Source organism: Sorex fumeus, unplaced genomic scaffold, assembly GCF_029834395.1.
Source record: "Sorex fumeus unplaced genomic scaffold, SorFum_2.1 ptg000122l, whole genome shotgun sequence".
Classification (NCBI taxonomy): domain Eukaryota; kingdom Metazoa; phylum Chordata; class Mammalia; order Eulipotyphla; family Soricidae; genus Sorex; species Sorex fumeus.
Genome location: NW_026606179.1, coordinates 32488889 through 32498478, shown reverse-complemented (window position 1 = coordinate 32498478; position 9590 = coordinate 32488889). Strand labels below are relative to the sequence as shown.

General features: G+C 48.3%; 1 protein-coding gene across 2 annotated transcripts in view; it reads left to right on the top strand.

The window, feature by feature from the left end:
- The first annotated feature begins 1451 nt into the window (after positions 1-1451).
- The window catches only part of BRD7 (bromodomain containing 7), a 36649-nt gene continuing 28510 nt past the window's right edge, over positions 1452-9590 (top strand). Inside the window, exons 1-2 of one of the 2 annotated variants that reach the window (XM_056135990.1) lie at positions 1452-1732; positions 1889-2082. In XM_056135990.1, coding sequence (XP_055991965.1) covers positions 1684-1732; positions 1889-2082 — 243 coding nt within the window. In that variant the 5' untranslated portion in view covers positions 1452-1683. The remainder of the gene's footprint in view (positions 1733-1888; positions 2083-9590) is intronic. The other variant, XM_056135989.1, reaches the window with a different exon arrangement.

Genomic DNA, 9590 nt, shown 5'->3' with positions numbered 1-9590 from the left:
GAACCCGTGAGCACGTGTGGTCACTGCAGTGTCTATAGTTTGTCCCTGTCCACCGCCTCCCAGTGAGCAGCCCGTGAGCAGCTTCTGCCAGCACCAACAGGTTAGTGCCAGTCTGTCAAACGGGGCCCCCGCTGCAGCTGCCAGGAGCCTGGGCCTGGGAAACACTGCCCACTTCTCATTCCCAGGGGGCCAGAGGGAAGTGCGCCCCCCTCACACACACACACACACACACACACACACACACACACATCTGGGAGAAGAGGCCCTTCCACACGGGTCAGTTCCTTTACATTCGGTCTTGGCTTTGCACTTCCCACTCTCCCTGGCCCTTGTGCCAATCACACAGTAGGCAGAGGGCAGGTCCTGCCCGTCCCTCTAGGAGAACAGGGATTCAGAAGCAGGGCACCAGAGAGGTCCTCGGCCTAAGGATACCTGGGCCCAAGCAGCAGACTTCCTCTGCCTGTCAGCTCTGAGGGGTCCCCACAGGTTCTTCCAGAACTGACCCCATCAAGAGAAGCACTACTTAGCCCACCAGGAGGGGCCTGGACATTGGTGTGGCCCAGAGTCCTTTCACCCCTGGAGTCCCAAGGCCCACAGTTTCCACCGTATGAGGAACCTGACACAGGGCCTCCAATAGGTCTACTCTCCACCAATGGGACTGGTCTTCACCAATGAGCCTGCTTGCCTCCAGTAGACCCACTGCCAGGCCCTGTGGGCAGTCACCATGAGTGACCTGAGAGAGCTGGACAGAGTCCCATGCCCAAATGGTCAGACTACCTTGGAATTACCCCCCTCCTTCTCCTCCTCCTCCTCCTGTTCCTCCTCCTCCTCTTTTTCCTCCTCCTCCTCCTCTCCTAGTTTACTGATCACCTACTGTCCCTCAGAGAGGAGGCACTGGAGAGGGACTCATGATCACAAACAGTAATAATTACGCATTCATTCATTCAACAAAGATTGGGTGAGTACCTGCTGAGCCCAGCCTCTGCCAGGAATGGGGGACACAGTACTGAGACCCCCGATGCTGTCCCTGAGGAAGCTGGGAGGCAGTGGCCCCGCACACAGATCTGTAGGAGATGTCACAGAATATGGGCAGATCATGTGATCTGGGCAGCCATGAGGGCCCTAACGAGCAAAGCAGGGTTGTGCTGATGACATCCAAGGGCGACTTTGGAGCCCTGATCTGGAAACTTCTCTGCTGGTCACTGCAAAGACCAGGATGGTATGAGAGCAGTGGCCAAGCTAGGAGCCAAGGGGGAAGAATGTCCCAGCACGAGGCCAAGGTCCTGGGGCAGAATCAGGGCGCTCCGCGAGGCGGTCCCCCAGCCCCGCCACGCGCCCGGCCCGACTCCGCCCCCTTCGGGCCGCCTGCGGCTCCCCCTCCGGCCGCCAGGGGCCGCCACGCGCCGCGGCCGCAGCCCCGCTCCGGCGTCCGGGGTCCCTCTTTCCCGCCTCGCGCCGCCCGCCGCTCGCCGAGCCGCCGCGGCTGTGGGGCTCGGGCCGGGGGTCGCGCTCAGGGTTCTCTCGCGCGGGGCCTCGCGCCGTCCGGCGCTCGCCGCCCCCCTGCCTCGCGGCGCGGGGTCTCGCGGGCCCCGCTCCCGCCCTCCGCTCGCCTGGCCCGGACCGGAAGCGGCGCCGCACGGCCTGGGCCTGGCGCGGGGGGCGGGCACCGGGGCCCGGGCGGACATGGGCAAGAAGCACAAGAAGCACAAGTCGGACAAACACCTCTACGAGGGTGAGGGGCGCGGCGGGGGCGGGGGGCGGGGGGGGGCGCCCACTCCGGGAGTCGGCGGGGGGGGGGGGAAGCGGGGGCGGGGTCCGGCCGGGCCCGGGGGTCGCCGCCGCCTCGCCCCGACCGCGCCCCCCGCGCTGCCCCCCTCCCCGCTTGCAGAGTATGTGGAGAAGCCCCTGAAGCTGGTCCTCAAGGTGGGCGGGAACGAGGTCACCGAGCTCTCCACGGGCAGCTCGGGCCACGACGACAAGAACGAGCACGACAAGCACAAGGACCGAAAGCGGAAAAAGAGGAAGAAAGGAGAGAAGCAGGTCCCCGGCGAGGAGAAGGGGCGCAAGCGGCGGCGAGTGAAGGTGAAAAAGTTGGGGGTGGGGTGGCGGTGGGGGGAGGGAGTTGGGGGTGGGGGTCTGCCGCGCCGCCGCCCCCCAGGGTGCCTGGCACTGCTCGCCTCCAGGTGCACAGTGTCCACGTGGGGGGGGGGGGTTCCCCGGAGGCCTTTCGGGGATACCCTTTATGGGGACCCCCCCCAGCCCCCAGCAACTTTAGAAAAGCGGCTATTACAACAACACCACCAAAAAACGACTTTCTTAACAGTTCGCAGTCAGTAGGAAGCAAGAAATAGCGACTGTTTGGGTTTGCACTATTAACGGTAGTCACCTTTCCTTCCTTGCGGGGGACACCACCTTCATCCCTGGAATCCACCCCGGAGGCTGATTGTGCATCCCCCCCCCCCCACCCCACCCCCCCATTAGCTGCTTCCTAGGTGACTTGATTGGCTCCTAGCTCCAAGATCGCTTTTCGAGTTGGGATAGTTTTGTCATTTTCTTAAGGGTCGGTGTACAGTGGAAGTTCCGTTTCTTAGGATGAAACACAGTGGTAAATCCTGGAATCTGAAAATTGAGTTTTGGGGGGTTGAAGTCCTGCTCTCTTCCTTTCTTTCTTTTTTTTTTTAATCGCCTTTGGCTAGACTGTGAGGACCTAGAGAACTGTTGCTTCTCTTTTCTGTATAAAAACGTGTAAAGAAATTCACTTGGTTGAGAAGTGAAGGAACGCAGTAGACTGTGGGGAGTTTTTCTCACATCAAGCCCTCATACAGTTCCTTGTCAGAGGTCACTAGGATATATATATTAAAAAAAAAGTTACTAAAATAATTAATGGCCATCCTTTTGTTGTTTGTTTGATTTAGGGGCTATACCCAGAGGTGCTTATGGGTTACTCCTGGCTCTGCACTCAGGAATTAACTCCTGGTAGTGCTTGGGGGACCACATGGGATGCCGGGGATTCAACCCTGGTCAACTGCATGCAAGTAAAGTGCCCTGCCCGATGGCCTATCTTTTAGGGATGTGTTTTCACTATGAATTCTTTCTTTCAGCTCTGAGTTGAAGTATTTATGTGATAACTCTTAAAAATATTTTTTTCCTTTCATCTTTCTGGAACCCCTGCCTACCTTTTAGGTATCAGACTCCTTTCTAATCTTCTCTTAGCTTCTCTTTCATCTCTTTATTCTCTTTGACTTTTGTATTCTTCCTTCAAGTAGCATTCTTTTTTTTTGTCTTGGTTTTGGGCCATACCCATGGTGCTCAGGAATCACTCGGGCATATGGGGTGCTAGGAATTGGAACTCAAACTCCGGGTCATCCATGTGCAAGCAAATTCCCTACCCTCTGTACTAGCACTTCAGCCCCGGCATTCTTAAACTTCTGCTGTTGAGTTTTATTTCAGGTGTTGTGTTTTCAGTTCCAAGCAATTCTTACATATTTGCTAAGCATTCTTAGGAACTTCTTTTATTTTTCTGAGACTATTTATTGAAGAGTTTTTGCTGTTGTAATGCTCATTAATTGATTGTTTAATTGTTTGTTGTTTTTTTGGACCACACCCAGCAGGCTTACTCCTGACTAAGGGATCACTCCTCGAAGTGCTTGGGGGACCACATGGTTCTCCAGAGGTCAAACCCAAGTTGGCTACATGCAAGACAGGCACCCTACCCTTTGTACTATCACTCTGGCCCCTATAGTGATCTCTTTGCTGCTCAGCTTTCAGTCCAGCGTCTCCCTTTCTGACTGTTCCACGGCTGGAGACTCTCTGATTTCTTTCATCACAAAGGTCTTGAGTTTTTTCGTGTTTGGGACTCTCCCTTTTCTCATAGAGCCCCACCTCTCTTTGCAGGAAGTATCCTGCTTTCTCTGATCTGCAGACTCCTTCTTTTTTCTGCCTTCCATCTTTATATGTTGATGCTGTAGTTCACCGTGCTGTCTTTGTTCTGTCTTCATCTTGTTTAATTGAAAGTTAAGGTAAAAACCTGTTTGACCCATTTTCAGGATTAGTCCTGGGAGTTGTCACCATAATGCAGGGTTTCAAGAGTGACACCTGAGTGCAGAACCAGGAGTGACCCCTAAAGATTGTCAGTTGTGGCCCAAAAAGTTTAATAATAATAAGCAAAATAATAGCTTATAAAAAAGTTATCCCATTTGATTAGTGATTCGGGCATAAGAGTCAATCTGAGCCCAATCTAAGTTAATTAGGGATAGGCCATTAAGTAATGATAGGCGTGTCATTCTTCATTTATCATGTTTTCTTTTTTGACTTCACTGTAGTTGGTTATATTGAGGTACTGTACTTTTTTAAATGTTTTAGGTAATGCTGCAGTGAACCTCACTGTACACACATCTTTCTGTGCCTTTAGTAATGGGGTTTCCGGGAAGCATCATGGAAGTCTCCACCTCTGTTGCAGCCACTCTGCCCTTTCTGAATTTTGGTTCTATTTATCAAAAGTTCCTGTAGATACTGTTGCATCTGTAGTGTCATTTGGGTATAACACTTCTAAATAAGACAGATAGGTGGGTGGTTTCTATTTCACAGAGGGTCAAGTGGAAAATTCACCAGCGGTGAAAAGAGGCTGCTCAAGGTCCCGCTTTCCTGGGGCTCAGGATCAGAGACCTGCACATTTTCAGATTCTCAGCCATTAGGTCTGTAGAGGCTGTTTGGGTCAATCCTTTTCAGAACCAGACCAGGGATGGGGAAACGGTGATGTCCGGGGAAGAAGGCTTCAGAGCAGCTGTCTCAGGATCTCCAGAAACAGCAGCTGCCCAACTCTCTTTCTTTATGGGAGAGAAGGTCTAGTGCAGACATCCTGAAGTTTTCCTTTTTTTTTTTTTTTTGTCTTTGTTTGTTTAGGGGCCACACCTGGCAATGTTCAGGAGTTATTCCTGGTTCTATACTCAGTTACTTCATCCAGTGCTTGGCGTCCATATGGGGTGCCAGGGATCAAACCCAGGTCAGCTGTGTGCAAGGCAAGCGCCCTACCTGCTGTACTACCACTCCAGCCCCAGTTTCCAAACTTTTTATTAGCCTCCTGCCCCCCCTTCAGAAAAAAGTTTTCTTGGCGCCCCACCCCCTACCCCCCAAGAAGTCTACTTCTTTGCAAATAAGCAGAAAATGCCCCATAATTCTTCCCAAAGTCATTACAGCTCCCTGGATTATTCCAGGAGTTAGTACTGGGGATCAAAGGGTCAACATACATAAGGCAAGCACCTTAGACCCTATACTTAATGCCTGTAACTCCAGCCCCAACATAAATTTTCTTATAAATCACAAAATACAAAGGGAATATAGATCTGAAAAGAAGATGAACTGTCAGAACATGGAGTTTAGATTTGAATATGTAGGTGGAAGGAATCAGAAACTTTCTAAGTAGAAGAGTAACGAAAGTAGAGCCTTAGTAGTTTTAATCTTTTAATAGTATCTAACATGCTGAAGACGGTGGAGGCTGGTATGAGCCTGCCTCCTCCTCGACTTTTCACTAAAACGGAGAACTTAATTTATGAAAACTCAGATTTGTTTTTCTAAGAAGCATAACCAAAACCCAGAAATCTCTGTTAACAACTTTGCGAGTCAGCTTGAGGAAATTAGACAAGTTCTATTGCTTAGTAGCGTTTGAGACTAAAAAGCCATTAAAGAATGTCTTAAATTAAAAGCAGTAACAGTCTTGGTAGGATTATATGCAGGTAAATACATTAGGGTAAAGTAAATATCTTAATGAAAATGTAAAACTATTGGTATTAGATAAATTTCAGTCAGCAGATGTTTATGAAAGCACTGCCCCTTTTGGGGGGGGATACACATACCAGTAGTTAAGTGTGTTATAGTATGAGAGAGACTATTCTGAGTTCTTTATGTTCCTATTTTAATCTTTACAAATTGCTGTTGTTTAGCTACTGCTTTATTAGTTGCTGAGTAAATTGAGTTAGCCTATAATTAGAGAGTACAAATGAGTGATAACCTTTGGCAAAATCCTATTAAAAACACAGTGTATTGACTTTTAGTTGATATTTGCCACATCCAGGACCTCTGAGCTCTATCATTTATCTGGTTTGCAGAATGCCCTGTCTTTCTAGTTCTCCTGTTCTGTGTGGGTCCCTCCTGAGACTGTCCTTTAAATCTCAGTAGATGCATCTTCTAGGAAGGGAAGAACTGATAGATGTTTATTGGCTCTTTCCATTCAGTGCTTACCAGATGCTGGCTATGTACCTGACTCTGTACTAGGCTCAAAGAACGAAGCTAAGATACCATCCTGGCCCTCCAGGAGCTGAGTTGGACTAAAGAATTAGACACAAAAGAATAAATATATTTCATAGATTGGTAAATTGTAATGACTAAAGTGGGAGTTCAAAGGGAACAGTTGTCCTTCTGCTCTGGGTGCAAGAGGAAGCATTATAGAGGCAATACTTCAGTTGTGTGGTGCTTGCTATTTCCAGCCTGAGGGCAAAAATGACGTGTACCTTCAAGGTAATAAAACTGATTTTTCATTTGAACTTTTCAATACAGCTCTTAGGTTCAAACTTTGTTTACACATTGAGAATTGCATGTAAATTCCAAATGTAACTATTATGAAGGACAGTAGTGGTTAACTTGAGCTGTTGACATGCTTTTATATTACTCTCTTTTGCTGTCTCCTATAAATTCTGCAAATAATATGTATAAGTTGTATATGTATATTGTCAAACTCGGGGATTCAGAGCTGCATCAGACATTAACCCCTGCCCACAAGAAACTCCAGGGAGAGGCAAGTGTGTCTATAATGGGAACAAAGATTTGCTTCAAGCTAATTATAAATTAAGTTGCCCTTTAGTGATGGGTTAGAGTGTAACCCTAAGAAGTACAGTAAGTACAGTATGGAAATAGCTTCCCTCACATGCTGTTCCCATCTGCCCACCTCCGCCGCCAACCTGGCTGAAGTCTCCCTCCTCCAGAGCTCCACTCATATCTTCATAGACAGCTTCCCACCCTTCTCCAGTCTAAAGTAGATTCCTCCAACGGTTATTTTCCCTTTGCAATCGGTTTAACTTCAGTAAGCTGTTTAATATTAGACTGTGTTGTTGAATATGTCAGCTTCCTCAGGACAGAGTTGTGTGTTGCGCCCCTCGGTGGAATGCCATGCAGTGGCATCTCCATGGACTTCTTTACCAGATGCCTGAGTGAATGAGGTGATTGGGCACAGCTCTAGAATTTCACATGCACTATTCTGTTCCATTCTGAAAAAAAGCCTCTGAGGGATGTATTGCAAGTGTTCTGTGGGGGGGGCGCCATACCTCCTAGGACTCAGGGACTCTTCCAGCTGCTCCAGGAGTAACTGTTGGTTCTGCTCAGAGGACTATCCAAAGCCATTCGATGATTTTGGGGGACCATGTGCTGGGGATCAAACCCGGGTCAGCCCCCTCCAAGGCATAACCTAGATTGTCTCTCTGGCCTTTCTTTGGAGTAATTTGGTTTTGTTTTGGTGCTCAGGACGTATTCTGTGCTCAGGGATCACTGTTGGCTGTGCTTAGGGGACCAGTATATGCAGTGCCAGGAATGGAACCAAGATCAGCCTTATGCGAATCAGGTGCCTCTAACCCTATGCTATCTCTTCAAACCTCATTCTAAATAATTTTTACAAAGAAAATTAGAACCAGAATTTTAGGCTCAGAGAACTGAAGAGAACAAAGTCTATTGATCTGTAGAAGCAATAGATAAAACTGCTGTAATTTGTTTCAGGTCATTTTCCAATTAAATGGAAACTTTGTCTCCTAATCTGACAATAACATGTTACAATGTCTCCATTTAGTTTAGGGTAGTTGCCAAGAGTTTTTTGGTTTTGGCTTTGTGTTTTTCCTTTAGCTCTTTTGAACTGTTTGCCTAGTTACCCTTTCACCATACTCAACAAAGTAGTTACTGTAGGCCAGCTTAACTCAGTAGAGTTACTGAATATAGTTTAGAGACATCATGCTTCTTTTGGTACTTTCTCAACTTTTCTCTTTTGACTCCCCTCATGAACTCTTAATGAAATCAACAGTTAAGTCTCTGTCTTGAAGAAGCCTCGTGAAAGTAAATGAGTTGCGTAGGATAATGTTAAGGATGAGGGGTGGGGGAGTTAATACAGGAGTGAAGGCCATGCCCGTGGCCGACCCCCGTAAGATCCCCAGCACTTCGTCGTCCTCCAGAATCATCGAATGGCTTTGGAAGCTCTTGCACTCCACCAAGGATGGCTCAGGTGGCTTCTACCACTGCGGGACCCCATTAGCACCTCATTCTGTGGCCCTCCAATTGACCACCAGTCTGGTAGGCCAAGAACTGCCAGGTGTGGCCCCTGAATCAGGAGTTCCCCCCTCCCCTCCCCACCCCCAACTATGTTGTTTTGGGTTTACACCCAGCTGTGGTTTACTCCTGGGTCTGCGCTCTGGGATCACTCATGGTGGTCTTGGGGAATCATATGGGGTACCAGAGATCAAACCCAGGTAAGCCACATGCAAGGCAAGCACTTTACCCATTGTACTATCTCTCTGGCCCCCAATATATTTTTTTAGGTGTTAAGGATAAACAATGGGTAAGCAAATCCTTACCAGCAATGATATTTTTATTGTATTTATTTTTTTTTATTTGGGGACTATACCCAGCTCTGCATGACGCCGACTTCTGGCTCTGCACTCAGTGGTCACTTTGACAGGCTTGGGAGACTATTTAGTAATTGTGACAGATCTTATGTTCTTTGTGTAAAGCCTGAATATATACTACCTGGCCATTTACCAGAAAGTTTGCAGACCTAGACTGCCTGCACTGTGGCCTCAGTTCTTTCTTCCTTGGGGAGTGCTTGTTGCCTTTCAGTCTTCTCCATCATTTACACTTCATAGTTAGCAATCTGTCTCTCTGGAGTCTGTTTCCTCTGATGTTCTAACATCTATCAAACTACCAAAGGTTAGTGTCCCTTTTTCTGGCCAAAAAATACAGGACTTCTGGAAGTCAGAAAATTACTGTTACAGGCCAGGGAGACAGCTCACAGAGCTGGAATATATGCTTTGCATGCAGAAGACCTGGGTTTGATCTCAGGCATCACATGGACCCTGGAGCACCTCCAACACCCGCCCCAAACCCCCCCCCCCCCAAAAAAAATGAACAAAAAAACTTGTTCAGGGACCCAGAAGATGACTTAAAACATTTGCCAAGCAAGTGCAAAGCCCTGTGCTCAAACCCTGGTACTGTCACGTGAGATGACCAGGACAGTCCCACTGTTGGTGATCCCTGGAAAGAAGGACCTGGAAGAAGGCACTGTGACCTAGAAAGTGTAGAGGAGCATATAAGGCAGTGAGATTAGTTACTGCCACATATGTGCCCAGGTCTCTTCCTGATCACCTTATTGTCTGGAGTCCTTGGTGGAGGGAGAGGGCTGAGTAACTTCCAGAATATGTTATGAAAACTGAAAAGAAAACACTAGATCGAGTGCATAATGAGTGCATTGTTCTTTGGAGCTTTAGACTATCCTAGATTCCGTGTGAGATGCCCGGGACTCTGGAGAATCATCCGAGTGAGGGTGCGCCTTGAGCCAATAA